The following is a 21,165-nucleotide window of genomic DNA, read 5'->3' on the forward strand; positions in this document are numbered from 1 at the left end:
ATAACCATTTTTGATAAGAAGTATAGCTTCATTCACAAAAACAAAGCCAAAACTTACAGAAAGACTTTTTTCAGCTTCAGTTACATGTTTACATGTGCTTCCTAAATTTACATTAGGTTTTCTATCTTAAAAGTTGCAAAATCACAGCCTTTATGCCTATGCCAGAACATGTCACTTTTCTCCTCAATGATTATGAAGCTAGATAATTAGAATTGAAAATTTGGAGTCCTTCATTTAGCATTTTGTAACTTTACATAACTTTGCTTAAAACATGCTTGATTTTAGTTTATTAAGCAAATATAAAATAATGTCAGTTTAAAATGTATGCAGTTTTCTTCCTTAATTCTTAATTACTAATTATTAGGCAGCTTAATAAAGGAATAAACTTTTCAAAAGAACTTTGATTTCTTAAAAAAAAAGTCAGACCAATTTGAGGAAAAAATCTATAGTGAAACATGGCTAAATTAGACTGCTATTAATTTTTATGTATGATATGAAAACAAATGGATGAAGACAACTACAAAATATAAATATTTATGTAAAATTTAAAATGCCCTAGAAACTATGTATCTTTTAGATTGATTTTGAATTGCACTTAGGTAAGGAAAATATTTTATATGAATCACTTTATCAAGGCTCAAGAATAGTAAAACTTAAATTTCTGAATGTAATAGTTTTAAAACCCTAATGATAATGAATTAAAGTAAAAAATATATCTCATATTGCAAAAAAAGATACCTCTTAGCCATGTATAAAATGTCATTTATAATAAAGTTTAATATAAATCCAACAACATATTTTTATAGCTTGACAGTTAAGTATTATTACCTAACACCAGGGAACACACCTTTATTTTTGGAAGGAGACTGTTTAAAGTTGTTTATCTCAATTTCATGAGTTTCCTCCAGTTCCAGTTGGTTGTTATGAGTTTCTATATTGCTACCAATGTCATCAACTTTACTTTCTTTAATATGCAGGACTCTATTTAACTTTGTGTCCGTGCAATCCTCAGCTTTCATTTCCCCAGCTGAATCTACTTCTTTCATAGGTCTAATTTTAAAAAGATCTTCAGCTAAAATACAATTTGAATTATTTCTACCAGTTTCAGCTGGTTCATTTTTTTCCTCATTTGTATCTACAGAGTCATAAAGTTCAGGTGTAAAATAGATAGATTCATCTTCTGCTTCTGTTTCAAAATCTCTATTTGAAGTAGAAAGTTTGTCTTCTTCACTTACTAGAGACAACTCAACATCTGGATCCAGGGCTTCTTCACAGCAGAGTAGCTGTTTGGAATGATCATTTTTAAGAAGAGCAGCATCAATCTTTATTGATGGAATAACAGTTTCTGACTGAGGACATGGTTCAAATGAGGGGTTTACTCCTAGAGATGAGGACTCAGATTTATCAGTGAGTGGCAAACCAGTTTCACAACCCTTTTCTGTTTTGAAAGTGGAAGAATGAGAGTCTTCTGATGACATCAACTTAGGTGCTGCAGTCAGAATTTTACCAGTAATACACTGTCTTGAAGAATTAAAACTAGACCAGCTAACTCTGTTTGTTTGTTTGTTGAAGGTTGGGCTTGAAGATCTGGAAAACACAATGTTTTCTTCTTGCATTGCCTCGCCAGACTCCTCCAATAATACTGGATCATCTATGAATACAAAAATTTAAAAATGTTAACTTTCTGTTCCTAACATAATTGTTCTATTGAAGTAATTCTGTTAGAAATATTACAATAACTGTATAGGACACATAATTTTGAGTACACAAACAATAGTAGCAGGATTTCGACTTTAGAATGTAAAACACAAAATATTAACTCTGAAAAGAATCTAGGTCTCCAATGATTCCTAACCCAAGTTACAATGCTGTATGGTAAAATTTCAAATTCCACACTGTGAAAGTCAGGGGTGAATGGGAAAAGGAGGGGTAAAAAGAAAGAGGAAGAGGACTGAGTAAAGGAGGGAATAGTATGTAACCATTTGCCTTGAAAATCCACTAAGTAGTGACTGACCTAGATTAATTCCCTTAAGGAAACTGACAACTACAAAAACTAAGACATAAAATTGGTTAGTAATCAAACTTGGCCTAGAACCTAGGTTTCCTGATAACCAATATAATGACCTTGAATTCACTATAACATTTATTGCAATTAGAAGAATATATTACAAAATAAATGTTTAAAAATTGATATATTAAACTACTATTATATACGAATTAAAACAATTGAAATAATATCCAATGATATAAACTACAGGTTGGCGAACTTTTTCTATCACAGGCCAGACAGTAAATATTTTAGGTTTTGGGGATCATGTTGTATTTGTTGCAACTACTCAATTGTGCTGGCCTAGTGTAATACATACAATTATTCAACTCTGCCTTTGTATTCAATACACAAATGAATGGGTATAACTGTTCCACAAAACTTTCTTTATAAAAACAGATAGCAGACCAAACTTGGTCCACAGGCCATAGTTTGCCAATCCCTGATACAGACCATCATATTTAATATATTTGAAAATATTATTATTTTTTTCATTTAGAAAAAAATGACTTTCATTTCCCTAAACGAAGAAATTCATGTAAGAGAAGGATCTAGAAATTAGATACTACCAAATGTGAATGGACAGAACTTTTCATACTTTGATCCTTTCTGGAGGTGATGTCACCTGGTAGAGAAGAACTTTGAATTATTGATTTCAGGACATCACGGTTTTTGGACACACAGTTTTGTTTTACCTTCCTTAGGATTCTCTGGTGATAGATGACTTGCTGTTTCTAATAAATAAGTTGAGTTACTGTCCTTCAAACAAGGCACTTCAAGTGTAGACTGACTGTCCTGTATAGACTTTCTGTTCTCTTTGGATACCTTCGGTGCTTTTGGAATGACCTTTTGGTGCTTTTTGGAAAATTCAGCCAAGGACTCCAGTGCACTTTCAAAGGTTGAGTGGTGCTGAATTTGCTGCCGCACCCATTTAGAAAGTCCTAAGAGAAAAGTAAACCCAAGGAAAAACTTTGGTTATTTCATTATTAAGATATTATGTACTAAGAAAAATTTGGATAATTTTTCTAATAAAGTAATCTAGAATTTAGAATATATAGAATGGTTCTCTATACTTTTCCTGCCTTTTTACCTTCATATGTACAAGGTGTTCATATACCAGTAACATTTCTCTTTATATGCAATGATTGTCAACTGGAGAGAGAGAAGAGGCAATGGGAATAGAGTAAGGGGGGAGGATTTTTATTTGTCAGTTTAGAATAACTGGGGAATAAGAATAAGGCAAATTTAATTTCACAATTTCCTACAAAAATTGCCTGCCTTTGAACCGTAGGGAAACTAGAAGTTGTGAACCACAAAGTCTTGCATTCCGAATTTCTAACTTTGACTCCCTTTGCAAAAATAAGTTCAAGAATCCTGTCTCACAGGATTTTTTGTTCCTCTTTTCCCCTAATTCCAAATATGCCTTAAACTATTCTGGATGGTAAAAGGAGTAACTCTTTTTTATGGACAAATCATGTCCCCTCTAAATATTAAATTGTTTTTCTTTAAGATTTTACTTGTTTTTAGAGAGAAGGGAACGGTGCGGGGAGAGAAACATCAATGTGTGGTTGCCTCTTGTATGCCCCCAAGTAGGGACCTGGCCTGCAACCCAGGCATGTGTCCTGACTGGGAATCGAACCAGCGACCCTTTGGTTCACAGGCCGGCACTCAATCCACTGAGCCACATCAGCCAGGGCTAAATACTACATTGTTTTTAAAATATATAAATAGTGACACTGTAAGGGACAAAATTTGACCGGTGGCATATGAAAACTGCATAAAAATGAACCATATTAAATATAAGGTGATTATTTTTGTATTGATTTTAGAGAGAGAAAGAGAGCATGAGAGAGAAACGTGGATTTGCTGTTCCACTTATTTATGCATTCATTGGTTGATTCTTTCAGTGTATGTGCTACTGAAGAGAGCACTCACTGCTTGATTCTTTATGTGCCCTGAATGGGCATCAAACCAGCAATCTTGGCGTATAGGGATGATGCTCTAACCAGCTGAGCTACATGGCCAGGGTTAAGGTGTTTTATAGTATGACTCTCTTCAGAATGAAATTCAAAATCAGATATTTGAACTTTTAGAAAATAAATGTTCTCTGCTATTAGTAAAATTATCATTTTTTTAAGTAATTTAAAAAGTTACTATGATGTTTTATGTTCAGAGAAAGATACGACAGTGCTTCAAGCAACTTGAACTACTTACTAAACTTTTATTTCACATACATTCCTTTAGTTTGTTGTTTTAATGGAGTTTTTCTATCAATCTATATTTAGAAAAACTGAATTTAAACAGAAATTAGTCATCAAAAGAAATTTGTGTTGTGCTTTTATTGCCTAGATAAGAAAAGGTTTCACACTTTAAGTCTCAGAAAAAATAAATTAAAACCATACAGAAATAATTTAAAAAATATTGAATAAAAAAAATCTCTCAAAAAATCTGAACTATAAGGTAAAAGTTTAAGTTCTAGATTTTAAAATAAGAAAAAAAGTGAATAAACATTTCCTTTAAAGCTCTTTATTTTTGGTTGCTAGGAGGAAATAATTATACCACATAAAAATATGAAATTTTCCAAAATTGAGAAATTTTTTTATTATAGTTACCTCTTCCATTTTGACTATTTGGTAATCAAAGTAAGCCTTTTCAGTGTAACATGTCAGTTTGCTTTTGAGACTTGAAAGAATCTGAGCTCCACCTGCTGACTAAACATAAGCACTTAACATTTTGCTTTTAATTATGTCTTGACCTAAGCACAATGGCTTGCTTTCCATACAAAGGGAAGAAGACTAATAAAGCAGCATTTGCTGCTTTAATCCAGGTGGGTATGTTTTGATATCAAACCAAATATATTAATTAGGTTCTGAAATGGAAAAAGTATAGTCCATACCATACCCATAGACAACTAATCTGAAACATTTAAGTTAGCATCTTTTCATTGTAGTATGGTATGAACTTTGTAGCACTGAAGACAATAGAGATGCAAATAATTCAAACAGTCCTTTAATAGCTAATGTATTCCTGGCATTGCCTCTAAAGGGACTGTGTTACTGCAAAATGAAAGCTACAGATGCTCCTTGACTCATGATGGGGTTATGTCTCAATAAACCCACTCTAAGCTGAAAATACCGTTAAGTCAAAAATGCATTTAATACACCTAACCTACCAAAGCCCAGTCTACCTTAAATGTGCTCAAAATACTTACGTTAGCTTATAGTTGGGTAAAATCATCTAACATGAAGCCTATTGTATAATTCCCAGCATCACCAGAGAATATCCTACTGCATATCACTATCCCAGGAAAAGATCAAAATTCAAAATTCAAAGTATGTTTTCTACTAAATGCATATAACTTTTGTACCATTGTTCATTTGAGTAGGGGAAAAATGACCATCTATTTGATTTTGCAGCATGCAATGGTGTTTTTCCTCTTAGAAAACAGTAGCTCTTACTAACATAAACTCTGTAGTAACTGAAGCATTTCTAAGCAAACCAACTAACACAGCAACAACTTCAAGATAACCCAGAATGAAATAAAGAACCCTAAGTAGCCAAAGCAGATGTGCTTGTATGCTTAAATGTAAAAACTTAGTATTTCTTAGAAAATTTGTTTCTGTATAACAGCTTTTTCCCTGACAATGCTAAATAAATTATTATGTTACTGAGTCAAATCTCACATTCTACGAAACTGAGGGATCCTAAGTTGATACTATGTTGATAACTAACCAGATTCTCCGCTAAGAAGATTTTTTGCAAACACTGTAAGCATTAAAAGGCTAGATTTTCAGTCAGTATTAATTTTCCATGTTTGACCTAAATATTCAAGTTCTCACATTGCAATATACAGATGATCTATCATAGAACTGTGCACTTGCACTTGAAACCTATATAGTTTTATTAATCAATGTCACCCCAATACATTTAATTTAAAAATTCTCTAATTCTTTGTCTTTAAAAATAGAAGTCACTAAACACTGTTATTAATTCTTACTCTAAGCCCAGCTGAGAATCTTACCAGATATATATCGAGTTGGGTTACTCCTGAAGCGGTCATCCACTAGAATAAGAGCTCCCCAATCATTTTTATGTCGAATACATCTATACAAAAAAATAGGAAGAAAGTAAAATAGACATAACTTTGAAGATGAGCTAAATTTCTAATGGGACAGATAGAATACTGAGAAAATCAATGACATGTCATTGATTTATATTCCTTTAATCAAACTAACATATATTCCTTTAATCCAACTCATTATTACAAACAAGGTTATAGAAACTACCATTTCTACTACTACTATTTGCTCCTGCTGCTGCTGCTGCTGCTGCTATGACCACTCTTGGTTTTTGACCTTTATAAATTATGTATTTATCACCTTTCCATTCCAATGGAGTTATATCACAATTCTTGTATAAATCAATATTCAATTAATTACCATTTATAAAGGTGAGTTACATGGTGCACTATGATTACATTTCCCTCCTTATACAAGATTTTTTGTCTTCCCTGTAGGTAATAACCATCTCCATTTTTTTTTTTTTTTTTTGGCTGATGTCCATGTTTTCTATCATTAATTAGTTCCCAAACTTTGTCACATCGTAAAAATTCTCCTCTATATTGTCAAGCCCTCCATCCTCAGAAACTGATCTGGACTGGCCGTGATGGGACTGCTGCACAGCTGTCATCACAGAGCTTCCCCTCCTGCCTGGTTTTGTGAATCCGCTTCCTCTCTTCTGGATTGAAGCTCCAGTTTCCTGCATCCTTGATATTCCTCTTTCTGAATTTCCTCTCATTTGACAGAGCCTATCTTCCAGTGGCATCCTGAGGAAGTGCGCATTTGAAGCAAATGCTATAGCATCCTTGCACACTGAAGGCTTTATTTTTGTCTTACAGTTTATGGATCACCTGGGTTGTATAGAACTTAGATTGCAAGTCCAAAATTACCCTAAAAAAATTGGAGATAATTTTCAACTGTCTTTTAGCTTCTAGTGTTGGTTTCAAGAATTCTGCTTAAATTGTGATTCCATATCTTTTGTATGAGACCTATATTTTTTTCTTTGGAAAGTTTTAAGACCTTTTTTTTTAATCTCAGATAATTTAAACCTGCACAGTGAAGTGCTCTGTAGCTTTTTTCCCACTTTACTGATGCTTGAGTGATCCCTTCCAGTCAGAAAATTATGTCCTTTAATTCTGAGCATTTTTCTTAAATTATTTCTTTGATAATGCTTCTTTCCTCTATTTTCTCTAGTCTCTTCATATGGATCATATCAGAAGTTGGCTCTTGCATACTGATCCTCTTTTAGTTCTTTTTTTAAATTATACTTATTTTTATTAATTTTTTTTATTTTTTCAAATACATTTGTCTCTGCCTACCCCCGACCACTTTCCCTTGCCCCCTCCCTCCTTCCCTCTTGTCTCTGTTGGTTTCTTTTCCTTTCAGTGTTGCTGGTCTTATTTTCCTTGCATCTTTGTATTGTTGGTTAGGTTCCACTTATAGGTGAGATCATATGGTATTTGTCTTTCGCCCCCTGGCTTCTTTCTTATTTTCACTTTCCTTTTTTTTAATCGGGAAATTTAAATTTTATCTTCTAAGCCCAATTCTGCCTTTAAAATTTGTTTTATCACATTACTGTCTGGGAGCTTTTTCTTATTTTCATTTCTTCTTTTATGGAGGCACTATCTTATCTCTCACCTTTTTTATTAAGTTTTCTTCTATCCAGAGGTTAGCAAACTATAACCCACAGGGAAAATCTGGTCCATATCTTGTTTTTGTACAGTCTGCACGGTAGAAATGGCACCTGTACTTTTGAAGGTGTTATTTATTTTCAGAGAAAGTGGGAAGGCAGGAGGGAGAAAGAGAAACACCAATGTGACAGAGAAACATCAATGGGCTGTCCCTTGTGCACGTCCCAGTTGGGAACCTGCCCACAACCCAGGCATGTGCCCTAACCAGGAATTGAACTGGAGACCTTTCACTTCATGGGGATGATGCCCCAAAACAACTAAGCCATTCCAGCCAGGGTGGTATTTATACTTTTAAAGGGTTAAAAACAAAGAAGATGGAGGCAGACTATTTATGCCATAAAGAACCTAAAATGCATATTATCTGACCTTTTATAAAAAAGTTTGGTAATCACTGTTCAATTGCACTTTCTGTTTTCTATACGTTCTTCTATGCTATTTTGTTTTGTTGGTATTATTTTGCTATTGTTTTGGTTTCTTTTTTCATGTTACAGATATTCTTTGAATATCTCAAGGCTCTTTGGACTCATGTAAGAGTAAGGCACTAAAATGCTGATTGGCAGCTTGGCCTACCTGGGTGGGACTTACAGGCTTGGAGGCTTTGCAGGAAGGTAATCTGGTAGGAATAGGGCCACTTTGTTACTATCTTGTAGGCCTTTATTCATGGAGTGGCCAGTTTCCCTAAAGAGAAATACTGTACTTTCCTGCTTTGGAGATACAAGATTGATTGTTAGCCTACTCAGAACTGAGAAGAATAAGGAGATGGGAGTTATCACATTCAGTAGGTAGACTTTTCTTTTTCATTTTTTATTTAAAAAAAGTTTTATTTTATTTTTAAAAAGTATTTTATTTTTATTTTTTAATATATATTTTATTGATTATGCTGTTACAGCTGTCCCACTTTTTTCCTCCCCTTTATTCCCCTCCACCCTGCACTGCCCCTCCCCCAGCATCCCCCCACCCTTAGTTCCTGTCGATGGGTTGTACATATAAGTTCTTTGGCGTCTCCATTTCCTATACTATTCTTAACCTCCCACTGTCTATTTTGTACCTACTATTTACACTGCTTATTCCCTGTACCTTTCCCCCTGTTCTCCCCCCTCCATTCTGATCTTCATTTCTATAATTCTGTTCCTGTTCTAGTTGTTTGCTTAGTTTGTTTTTGTTTTTTTAGGTTCAGTTTTTGATAGTTTGTTGTCATCTTACTGTTCATAGGTTTTGATTTTCTTTCTCTTAGATAAGTCCCCTTAACATTTCATATAATAAGGACTTGGTGACGATGAACTCCTTTAACTTGACCTTGTCTGGGAAGCACTTTATCTGCCCTTCCATTCTAAATGATAGCTTTGCTGGATAGAGTCATCTTGGATGTAGGTCCCTGCCCTTCATGACTCTGAATAATTCCTTCCAGCCCCTTCATGCCTGCAAGGTTTCTTTTGAGAAATCAGCTGGTAGTCTTATGGGAACTCCGTTGTAGGTGACTGTCTCCTTTTCTCTTGCTGCTCTTAAGATTCTCTCCTTATCTTTAATCTTGGGTAATTTAATTATGATGTGCTTTGGTGTGTGCTTCCTTGGGTCCAACTTCTTTGGGATTCTCTGAGCTTCCAGGATCTCCTGGAAGTCTATTTTCTTGGCCAGATTGGGGAAGTCCTCCATTACTTTTTAAAATAAGTTTTCAATTTCTCGCTCTTCCTCTTCTCCTTCTGGCACCCCCATGATTCAGATGTTGGAATATTTAAAGTTGTCCAGAGGTTCCTGAGCCTCTCCTCATTTCTTTGAATTCTTGTTTCTTCATTCTGTTCGGGTTGAATTGTTTATCTCGTCCTTCTGCTCCAAATTGTTGATTTGAGTCCCAGTTTCCTTCCCTTTACTGTTGGTTCCCTGTATATCTTTCTTTACTTCACTTTGCATAGCCTTCACTTTTTCCTGTGTTGCGATCATACTCCACCATTTCTGTGAGCTTCCTGATTACCAGTGTTTTGAACTGTGCATCTGATAGGTTGGCTATCTGTTCATGGCTTAGTTCCATTTTTGGAGCTTTAATCTGTTCTTTCATTTGGGCCATATTTCTTTGCCTCAGCGTGCCTGTCACATTGGAGGGGGTGGAGTGTTAGGTATTCGCCAGGGCAGGGCAACCCAGGTCGTTGCATTATGGCACTGTATGTGAGGGAGGGCTCTGAGAGGGGACAATGCCACTTGCTTGGCACTCAGAGGTTTTCAGTCACTTCCCCGACTACCCAAAAGCAAATTGGGCCCTTCTGGTGCTGATTCCTGAGAGGGTGGGTCTGTGTACATTCTGGGACCCTGTGGGTCTCTCCAACAGACTCTCTTGTGAGTCTGGGAGTTTCTCATGCTGCCGCAACCCCCACAGGTTTTTACCTCCAGAGATTTTGAGGCTTTCTTTTCCCACATTGGAACTCGGGATTGTGTGGTCTGTCTAGCTCCCCAGCTGTTCCTCACAGTTTATCTGCACACAAATGTGGGACCTCCTGGTCCGCCACCCACTGCCTTGCCTTCCTTGTCCTTCAGCTGCAGCCTTGCCACGCATCCTCCCCAGCTGCCCATCTCTGTCCCTCCCACTGGCCTGGAATAATGTTTCTTCTTTAGCTCCTTGATTGTCAGACTTCCATACAGTTCAATTTTCTGGTAGTTCTACTTATTTTTTGTTTTTACATTTGTTTTGTCCTTCCTTTGGTTCCTTTGGTTGTACGAGGAGGCAAAGTGTATCGACCTACACCTCCATCTTGGCCAGAAGTCAGTAGGTAGGCTTTTCTTAACCCTCATCTTTAATACATCTTAGCTGTACCTGAGGTTGAAGAATATACAAACTCCAGTTTAATCTTTCCAGAGAGTAAGCCTGGGTGGGGAATGGAACTGTCAAACTATTTTCATACTAACTTACTACTGATCCTCTTGTGTTTAAAACCTACTCTAACTGAAACTGTAGAGTGCCCCCAAGCTCTAAGCTTTTTCATGTCCAAATCTGGAGGATCTTGTTAGCTTTCACGACTACAGATTTAAATTTCAGTTTTCTCTTGCTTGCTAAGTCATTTAATCATTCATCTGTTTTCCAGTGTTCAAAATTTGTTGACATCTCTGTTCAAAATTTGTTCACATACTGTTGTTCTCTTCTCCCATGCTTTTTAATTTTGTGAGTTTTACATTTTTATTCCTTTATCATCATGGGATTCTGAGAGGGGGTGAAAATTAATATAAATGTTTGACTTTTTTCCCCATGGAGACAAAAAAAATCTAAATTTTATATGACATTCTTCTTTAATATAATTGTTAAGTATTTCATGGGTTGAAGAATCAGACCCTAAAATTGGGCAAAATGGGAAGATGGATGCTGCCAATATTATAGAACAGTGTTGAAAATCAATAGGAAATCAGGATGCTACTTTGTTTTGGTTCTAGTTCATATATTTAAACTGCCCTATGGAAAAAAAGCATTCAATTTAACAAAATGGTTCAGAAAAAAAGGTTTCACCTTTTCATTTTCCATTGTTTTCATATTGCCTTGCTCAAGTGAATTATGCCCACTTGAGACAAAGATTATACTTTTAGTAAAGCAGACCTGTTAGGAAATTCATAGTGCAGTTATAACCTGGTCACAAAACCATCTGGTATATTCCCAAAGGCTGTTATTACATTTCATGGACTTATATTACTTCAAGTACTCTAATAGTCCCATGTGGCCTTAAAAAAAAAAGATAACACTTTTTAAACACAATTTGTTTCTGTTTACTTTAGACCCTCTGGACATATCCCTTGTAAAGAGAGTGCCTGAGTTATAAGCACCTTTTATGTCAATCAAGACACATTATGAGTTTTATCAAATGATGTAAAATATTTACTTGATTTTTAAATGGACACATTTCTTTATAAGTTGTTACTTGTTGATACTGTTTCCCTTAAAATCAGTACAATGACAGTTGAGCTAATCATTTTTTAATTAATAAAATACTAAAACTACAGTATTATAAATCAAGATCACAAACTCATGCTTTTCATTAAATTTAGAAAAGTATGTTTGGAAGCTCTAGAAGCTCTTTGACCAGTATGGTATAATGAAAACAAGCACTGAACTTGGCATTTTTCAACAAACTTTAATTGAGCATCTATGCCCCAAACTAGGACATGGTTGCTGAGAATGCAAAAATGTATAATACATGTTTAGGGAAGGAGACAGAGAAATAACAGGTTATTATAATACAGTGAGATATATGTTATAATATAGTTTATAAAATGCTATGGGTTTCCTAAAGAATAAATAACTTTAGTTGGGGAAGTAAAAAGAATCTTCATAAAGGACATGATTTTCAACTAGGTTTTAACTGGCATACTTGCCAAATTAATTGTATGGTGGCTTGTACCCTAACACAGAGAGTAATGAAAGGATATGGTATGTTTAATAGCTTAATAGCGACATTATGTTTAATAGTGTGAACTTTAGTAGATAGAAGTAAGGTATAAAGATGAGAAAAACAGGTCTTGAGGTTTTAAAAATAGGTGGAACCAAGATGTTAAGGCCCATTTAGTAGCTGTGTGATGTTAATAAGTAATTTCATCTCTCACAATGGTATATATAAAAAGGTTTATAAATGATAAAGTGAGATACAAATGTATAGTCATGCATCCCTTAACGATAAGGATACATTCTGAGAAATGCATCAATAGGTGATTTTTTCACTCTGCAGACATCAGAGAGAGCACTTGTACAAATCATGGCTGCATCATATAGCCTGTCACTCCCAGACTACAAACCTGAGAACAAATTATTAAACTGAATACTGTAGGCAACTGTGACACAAATACTTTTGTATTACATATGTAAACAAAAAGAGATACAGTAACAATAGTAACAAAGATAAAATGATACATCTATTCAGGGCACTTACCATGAATGGAACTTGTAAGACTGGAAGTTGCTCTGAGTTGGTGACTGAGTAGTGAGCAACTTGTGAAGGCCTAGGACATTACTGTACACTACTGTGTACTTTATAAACACTGTTCTACCCCTGCTTCCCTCTGGCAGGGTCAGAAATAGAATATCAACATGAACAGGGATGTGGTTTGGACTAATTATCAAGAAGAAATTGGCTGGGTAAGGTGTATATCACCTTAATAGTTAACTGTCAGGAGGGAGTGAAAGGTGGCCTGAGAATCAATAGGAATAAGAAATCAAGATGGCAAGAAAAGGAACATAAGGGATTGCCATGGCCATGTGGTTTTTTGCTATTTCATGTTGGAGCATCAGTCAGATTAGAAACTTTTAGTTGTCATTAAAAAAAGAAAGAGAGAGAGAAAGAGATGGTGCATAACATGGAGAGGATATAGAACTGGGAACTCAATACTTTGACTTTGGAAAATTGCTTGTGGTTCCATTGAGCCTATCTGGTACAAAGGGCTCTCTCTGGCTTTGAACTGATAGAAGAAATAAAACTTATCTATGCTTTACATTATTACAATCTGAAAATATTTCCAAAACACAGGCATAGTCCGGCTCCATACTCCCACAAAGCTTTTGCGAAAGTGGCAGCGGCACTTAATTCTTGCTCTGATAGCTCCTGTGGACCTGTGTCCTAGTACAGGCTTTCAGGTCCTCAACAAAGAATGTCTAGCAATGAACTCTGAAGACCATCAAGCTAGATCTGGGAGGGCTGCACCACCCTTTAATATGTAGTGATGGGGGGAAAGGCTCCTTTGTGCTGAAACAGGTCAGGGGCTGTAATCTGTGCACTCAAAATTGAGGTGCTGTCAGTCTGAAAGAATCTATTCCAATCCCCACAGATAAGCTCCAATTAGAGGGAAAAAAAGTCCTCCTGAACTACGTATCCTTCCATTTCTTACAGAAAAGCTCCACTATACCCTTATGGGACCATCCTCGTATGTGCGGTCCATTGCTGACCAAAACTTTGTCATGTGCCACATAACTATACTTTTGCTTCAAATGGTTTCTTGAAATTCAAGGCATTGCTTATATCAAAGGGAAATATAATCAACTAAGAATACTTTTCTAAAATAAGTCAGTAATTTTAAATAAGGATTTAGGGTCCCCTAAAAACTATTTGCTGAATATTAAAATTCCAATAAAACAAAACAAAACAGGCTAATGAACAGGAAGAAACAAAGTGAGCAGGTAAAATGCCTAAAAACCAACTTGCTGTGCAATTTGATGCCAAGTATCAATGATATTCCTAGGCAGAGAAGGGAAATAGCTTAACGATGTCAGTACATTAACCACAGAACTAAATCATTCAGTTTGAAGTGAAACATCTACAAAATAGCAATCTGAAAAAATGGGGAGCGAAGGGATAATGTGTTCTGGGACTTATATCCAGCTGTTGCAATCCTATGTCATCAGCTATATATAAATCTGAACTTAAATGCATCCTGGTCTGCTTATATATAAATGGGCTAATGTGAGTGGACAAGATACTTGAAAAAAAAATCTAAATTCTGAATTTCGCTAGGTCAGATAATGGTTATCCATGGGTCTTCTGGCTGAACTGAAAACATGTCAGATGGTTGTGTTTTCATGATTTTACTCTTAACCTGTATTCTTTTATTTGATATATCTAAAAGCCTCACAGCCTCACAGGAAAAAAAAATATTAAACAGTTAAAATAATTACAATTTCATAAACAGAGAATATAAAATATTACATTCGGTTATTAAAAATCTAATAATTAAAGTGTTTATAAGCTAACTGCTGGGATCCTATAATATGAAATTATGGCATAAAATGGTGATTTAAAAACCAGCTTCACAAAGTAAAAATCTTAATGAATCAAAATCCTTAGAAAAAGGATTATTATAATTATATTTTATTGTTAGTTGGTATTAATTCTTTAGTATCACGAGCATGATTTGGTTTAATCCTTCTTGAGTGGTTTGTTTTATACCCATAAAATCACCATGAGCCTGATGGTCATAAGATAGAAACTGTCTTGCTTGGTGGTACACTTCCATAGACATTTACTGAACACCTTTGTGTGACATTCATTGTTTGAACAATCAAGAACTTTAACCTAAAACTTTATCAAATTAAGTTTTATTTTGGTTTTTATTTATTTTAGTGATTCTTTTCAACTTTCATTGATAACAACTGTCATTGAAAATATACCAGTTTGTAGGGTTGTAGTGAAATAAAATTCTATCAAATTTATTATAAGGAGTAAAGTAGTAAGACAATCTCTCAAGAGAGCCCTGCTCACAGATAAAGTTACAGTAACATTATATTAAATTTCACTTCACTTACCTACCAAGGGCCTGGTTTAAGGCCCTGTATGCTTGGATTTCATACCATTGACGACCAGGTAAAAGACCTCTCAATTTTGAGTGCTGGTCATTATACTGGCGCTTTAGTTCAACCTAATAATTTAAAAATACAATACAAACAGAGTAGATAATTAAAGCTCATTTTAAAACATCATATTAACTTCAAACATTTCAAACATCATTTTAGTAGGGTAGAGAAATTTTGTCTTTCAATACTAAATTTGTTTCAGTTCATTTAAAATATTTCTCACTTTTAAACTTTGTATTGAATTTATTGGGGTGACACTGGTTAATAAAACTTATAGGTTTCAGGTGTACAATTCTAGAATATACTTCATCCATATATTATGTTGTGTGTTCACCATCCTAAGTCATCTACTCACCCTTACATTCCCTAAATTCCTACATGCATATAATTAATTCTGTGTGATGATATAAATCATAATGAGAAATAATACACATACAATAAAATCTACGAACATTCAATGTACTTGGAAATAATGATGCGGTACATATACACAATGGAATATTACTCCATCATAAAAAAGAAGAACTTTTACCATTTGTGGCAACATATATGGACCTGTAAGGTATTATGCTAAGTGAAATAAGTCAGGTATGGAAAGACAAATACCGTATAATTTCACTTATATGTGAAATCTAAAAAACAAAATAAATGAACAGGATGAACAGGATGGAGGCTTTGGGGAGAAAACTGACAGAGTAGCCGGTGGAATCCTGGTGCTGACTCATCCCCTATATGACAGCAGCCATCTTGCTCAGGCAGACCACTCCCCTAAGCTGGCAACAGTGTGAGAGGGCCCAACAGCCTCGCCCCCAGGAAGGACTTGGCCCCGGCCCAGTAGTGCTAAAGTCTGACTGCTGAGTACAGAGTGGCAGCCACAGATAGTAGATCCCTAGCTAAAGGGGGCGCAGAGTGGTCTAGAGACACTTGAGGAGAGACTGGAGACAGAGGCTTTGGGGAGAGGACAGAGAGAGTAGCTGGCGGGATCCCAGTGCTGGCTCCTCCCCCATATGGCAGCAGCCGTCTGGCTCAGGCAGGCCACGTCCCTGAGCGGCAGCAGTGTGAGAGGACCCAATAACCCTGCCGTCAGGAGGGACTCTGCCCTGCCCTGTATCTAAGCCTGCCTGATGAGTGCAGAGTGACTAGATTAACAGCTGAAGGAGACAGACACGAACAGTAGATTCCTGGAAGTCTTGAACAGACTGCCCAAGGCCAAAGAGAGTCAACATCTGACATCATCAGAGGCAGATCCAGAAAGAAAACAGTGGTCTCCTACCATAGAAGTTCACACTACAAAGTCAGGAAATCAAGACAATCATTTTAAGAAGCGAAAGCAAAAAAGAAGAGTCTCACAAATAATGGGAAGACAAAGAAACACCCCCCAGTCGAAGGGAAACAAAGAATCCCACAAGGAGAAATAAATGAAGTAGAGGCAAGTAAACTATCAGATATTGAGTTCAAAACAACGGTTCTAAGGAAGCTCAATGAGCTTAGTGAGCTCAGAGAGAATTACCAAAAACTACAGGGGAACTATGAGGAACTTACTGCAAACTATATCAGCATGAAAAGGGACATAGAAACTATCCATAAGAGACAAGAGGAAATGAAGAATACAATTTCTGAATAGAACACAATAGAAAAAAACACAACATAAGGAATCCAAAGCAGGCTAGATGAAGCTGAAGATTGAATCAATGACCTGGAGGATAACAGAAAAAAGCTCCCTGGAAGAGCAAGAAAATGAAAAAGACTCAAAAAGAATGAAGAGGTGTTGAGGGAAAGGCAGGACAACCTGAAACATAATAATATCCAGCTAACAGGGGTACCAGAAGGAGAAGAGGAGGAAGAAGGGATAGAGAACCTGTTGGAAAATGTAATGAAGGAAAACTTCCCTAATTGGAGGAGAGAAAAAGTCCCACAAGTCCAGGAAGCACAGAGGGTCCCATTCAAGAGGAATTCACTGAGGCCCCCTCCAAGACACATCATCATTAAAATGGCAAATATCAAAGACAAACAGAGAATCCTAAAGGAAGCAAGGGAGAAAGAATCAGTAACATATAAGGGAGCCCTGAGGTACGGCTAGCAGCTGACTTCTCAACAGAAACACTGCAAGCCAGAAGGGAATGGCAAGAAATATTCCAGGTCATGAAAAGCAAAAGCCTGCAACTAAGACTGCTCTATGCAGCAAGGCTCTCAATTCAAATGGAAGGCGAAATACGGAGTTTCCCAGACAAAAGAAGGCTAAAAGAATACACCTCCACCAAACCAGCACTGCAAGGCATGCTAAAGGGACTGCTTTTAGAAGATGAAGAAAAAGAGTCTATGAATACCCAGTTCCTTTCACAGTCACCAATACTTGGTATTACCCATATTTTTAATACTTATTAATCTGATTGTGACAATGATGTGTTATTTTGTTACTTTATTATTTGTTGAAACTAAATCTGTTTCTGTATATTTCTTCCTTATTTCTATTATTTTTAAAAAAGCTTTAAGTGGCTTTTTGGTATTCTTTATCCATTTTTTGATTAAATGTTTGTAGAATTTTTTCCGTTAAAAACAAAACTATTAACCCTTTTTCAGATGTGTTGCAAATATTTTTTTCTATTTTATTACTTGTCATTTAACTTTTTTTATATGTATATTACTATATAGTCTCAAATGTTTAATATAGTCATATTGTCAATATTTTACTTTATAGATTCAAGTTTGAAGATTTTACTTCAGGGTAAGAAAATATTATTTTGTATTTTCTCCTAAAACTCCTTAGATTTTACATGTTGATTTTTAACTCACCTGAAAATTTTTTGTACAATGTGTGAAATAGGGCTCTATATTTGTTTTATTTCAAGTAATAGTGGTTCATGCACCTCATCTGTTGCAGAAGCCTTATTTTCTCTACTGATTTGAAATATCAATTTAATCATATATTACATTGTTAAATAGATATATATGTTTGTTTCTAGAATGTTCATTTTATTTCATTGATCTACTTGATTATTTCTGTGTTGGTGTTCTGTTGTTTTAATTGCTGAGACTTTATAATGGGTTTAAATTTTTTAATATTTTATAATGGACTTGACATTTAAAAAAATAAATAAATAAAATCAATCTGCATTAAAAAAAAAAAAGAAGGAACTCCTACCTTTTACAACAACATGGATGCAACTGGAGAGTTTTATGCTAACTATGGGAAATAAGCCAGTCAGTGAAAGACAAATACCATATGACCTCACCTAAAAGTGGAATCTATTCAACAAAATAAACTGACAAACAAAATAAACCACAGGCATGGAAACATGGAGCAGGCTGAAAGTGACCAGAGGGGTGGGGAAGGACAATGGTGGAAAGAAGGAGAAGGGACTAGACACAGAACATGTATGAATGACCCATGGACATGGACAACCGAATGGGAATGGACTGTGGCGGGGGGGGGGGATAGCAGGGGTGGAGGAGGGCAAAGGGGGAAAAAAATTGAGACAATTGAAATAGAATAAACATGATTTAAAAATTAAAAGAAAAAATCCAAAAAAAATAATTGGAGAAAAGATTTTTGTCATCAAATATACAACGAACTCATACACATGATCAGTAACAAAATCTGAGAAATGTTAAGTTATGAAGGAAAGTCACCAAAAATGAAAAGGCTGGTAACCCAATGACTAAGGCGTCATTGTCCTATGTACAATGTTTCTTGTATCTCCTTCAACAAATGTCTCTTTTTCATAGGACATGGCTAGATACTTTCTGAACAGAACTCACATATATTATATTATATGTATATATAATATGTATTAAAATACACACACACACACACAACACACACACAGAGTCAGGTATTATGTTAGGAAAAAGAACCACAGTTTAGAGCAACATCAATTATAAACCAGCCTGCCAAAAGACTTACACCAAACCCTGACAAGACCCACAGGGGACACACAGTTCAAAGACTGTATACTTTGACCTCTTACTAGTTCTCCCCTAACAAGTTGTCAAATTGTGCCCATATAATTTTAAGATGATCAACTACTAATTAACCTCCCCACAAAAAGCAATATTCTTCAGAGAATGAAAGACTCCAGAATCACTATAATGTACCAGCTGTAATGTCCTGCATACATTATTTAAAAAATTATTAGAAAAATGTGGCCCATAATTAAGGGGGAAAAAGTTAGTCAATAGAAACCAGTCTAGGAAGGGCCCAGCTGTTAGAATTAGCAGACAAAGACTTTAAAGTAACTGCTACTTAAACATATTTAAAAAACTGAATAACATATGGTTTAATTAATGAACTTTGGGGGATCTCAAAAAAGAGCCAAATGGAAATTCTACACCTTAAAAAAACAGTAACAGAAGTAAAAATTCATTGGATCGACTTAACAGCAGATTGGAGAAGGCAGAAGAATTAGCTAGTAAATCTTAAGGCAGATCAATAGAAGCAACGAAATATCAATGAGAACAAAACAACTTCATAAACAACAAAGGGACTGATGTAGAAGAATCAAAGCATATGACAGCAGTCAGTAGTGATCTAATCACATGTAAAATTCAGAGTTGAAACAATACTAATGCATTTGATGCATTATTTATTGCCTCAAAGGCTCTACTTATTAAAAGATATGAAGAATCTCTCACTTTTCTGAGTGATTGAATTCACATTCATTTTCTATATAGGGACTAACCAACAGAGACTGTTAAAGTAAACTTCTACTTTGCTGGAAAAGTACTCATAATAAATTCTGCTATCTAGTCACTGAATTAGATCTTATAATCATATCGCTTTTTCAAAGAAACTCAGAATTAATTACAGGGCATAAACTACATTCCTATTAAAAGCAGTGTCACACCAAAGAATACTACAAACCCAACTTTCATCTGGTCTTCACAAAAGACCCACAAGCGGACTACTTTTATACAAAGTCAGAATACATGCTATATAGAATTCAGACTGAGCTATTCAAATATGTAAGTTAATAAGCTTTTTCCTGTAAAAAGCTCTCCTATAAAAAGTAAAATGCAAGTTCTGAGTGTAAGGAAATTATTGATTATGATTTTAATTTTTCATACACTAAATCAATGAAAATAGAGACATTTTAAGCAGCTCTCAAAAATAACAGAGTTAACTATGCCTCATTAAAGCATAACAAAGAAAACTAAATAAAAAAGAATGTTGTAGAAACATTAAAAATATAACATTTAAAGTAGAAAATTGATATAATGGTAAGAAAGTTTGGTAGCTTAAAGAAACACTCAATTCAATTCAATATTTACAGTTTTGGTTGTGTATACAGCATCTGTGAAAGGCACTAAATATACAAAGACGAATTTAAAAGATTTTCTGCCTACTAAGAGCTTACAAAGATCAGGAAAAGATATGAGTGTAAATGGACACCAAGTAAATATAAGTGTTAAAATATTAACTTTGGTTACAGCATTCAGAAGTAAGTGGAGTTGAGGAATGATGATATGCTATGAATTTGATGCAAGAGTAGAGGGCCTTACCTGGAAAGGCAAAAGGAATGGAAAAGATACCCAGTTTGTAACATTGTGAAACTACAAGAACTTAAGTGACAATGCAGATGTGGGGCTTACTAAAAGGATAAAAAATTACTCCAAAGTTTCTAGCCACTGAGAGAAGCAATCCAGAAATCCACCAAGAGAAGACAAGAAGTTTAAGGAAGATAATTTGGATTAATCCATGTTAAAAGAATAATTTATAAACCAAGAATAGAAATTGACAATGAGTAAGCTAAACAGAAAGTCAAAATCTGAAAAGTTGAGAACCAAACATCTTATTAATGATAAATGATAAATAGTAACATCTATTGAGCTCCTATAATGTTCTGTGCACAGTACAGTGCTTATTATATATCTCATTAAAGCCTCACAACAATTAAAAAGTAGATATTATTATCCCATTTTACAGTTTAGAAAAGTAAGGTTTAAAAGACTAAGTAGCATATTGAACATCACCCAGGCTGTAAGATATAGAGCTGGGATTTTAATCTAGGTCTGTCTCTCTCTAGAGCTTGTTCTCTTAAGAGTGAAAACTCTAGAGTCAAG

The 21,165-nt window shown here is 35.1% G+C and overlaps 1 protein-coding gene across 1 annotated transcript in view; it reads right to left on the reverse strand.

Moving 5' to 3' along the window:
• Positions 1-824: 824 nt before the first annotated feature.
• Positions 825-21,165, reverse strand: part of BRIP1 (BRCA1 interacting helicase 1) — a 110,052-nt gene continuing 89,711 nt past the window's right edge. Inside the window, 5 exon segments of the mRNA XM_054574815.1 lie at positions 825-1,651; positions 2,646-2,697; positions 2,699-2,988; positions 6,069-6,151; positions 15,058-15,170. Coding sequence (XP_054430790.1) covers positions 825-1,651; positions 2,646-2,697; positions 2,699-2,988; positions 6,069-6,151; positions 15,058-15,170 — 1,365 coding nt within the window.

This window comes from Pteronotus mesoamericanus, unplaced genomic scaffold (genome assembly GCF_021234165.1).
Source record: "Pteronotus mesoamericanus isolate MK-2021 breed Mesoamerican mustached bat unplaced genomic scaffold, CSHL_Meso_final contig_269, whole genome shotgun sequence".
Taxonomy (NCBI): domain Eukaryota; kingdom Metazoa; phylum Chordata; class Mammalia; order Chiroptera; family Mormoopidae; genus Pteronotus; species Pteronotus mesoamericanus.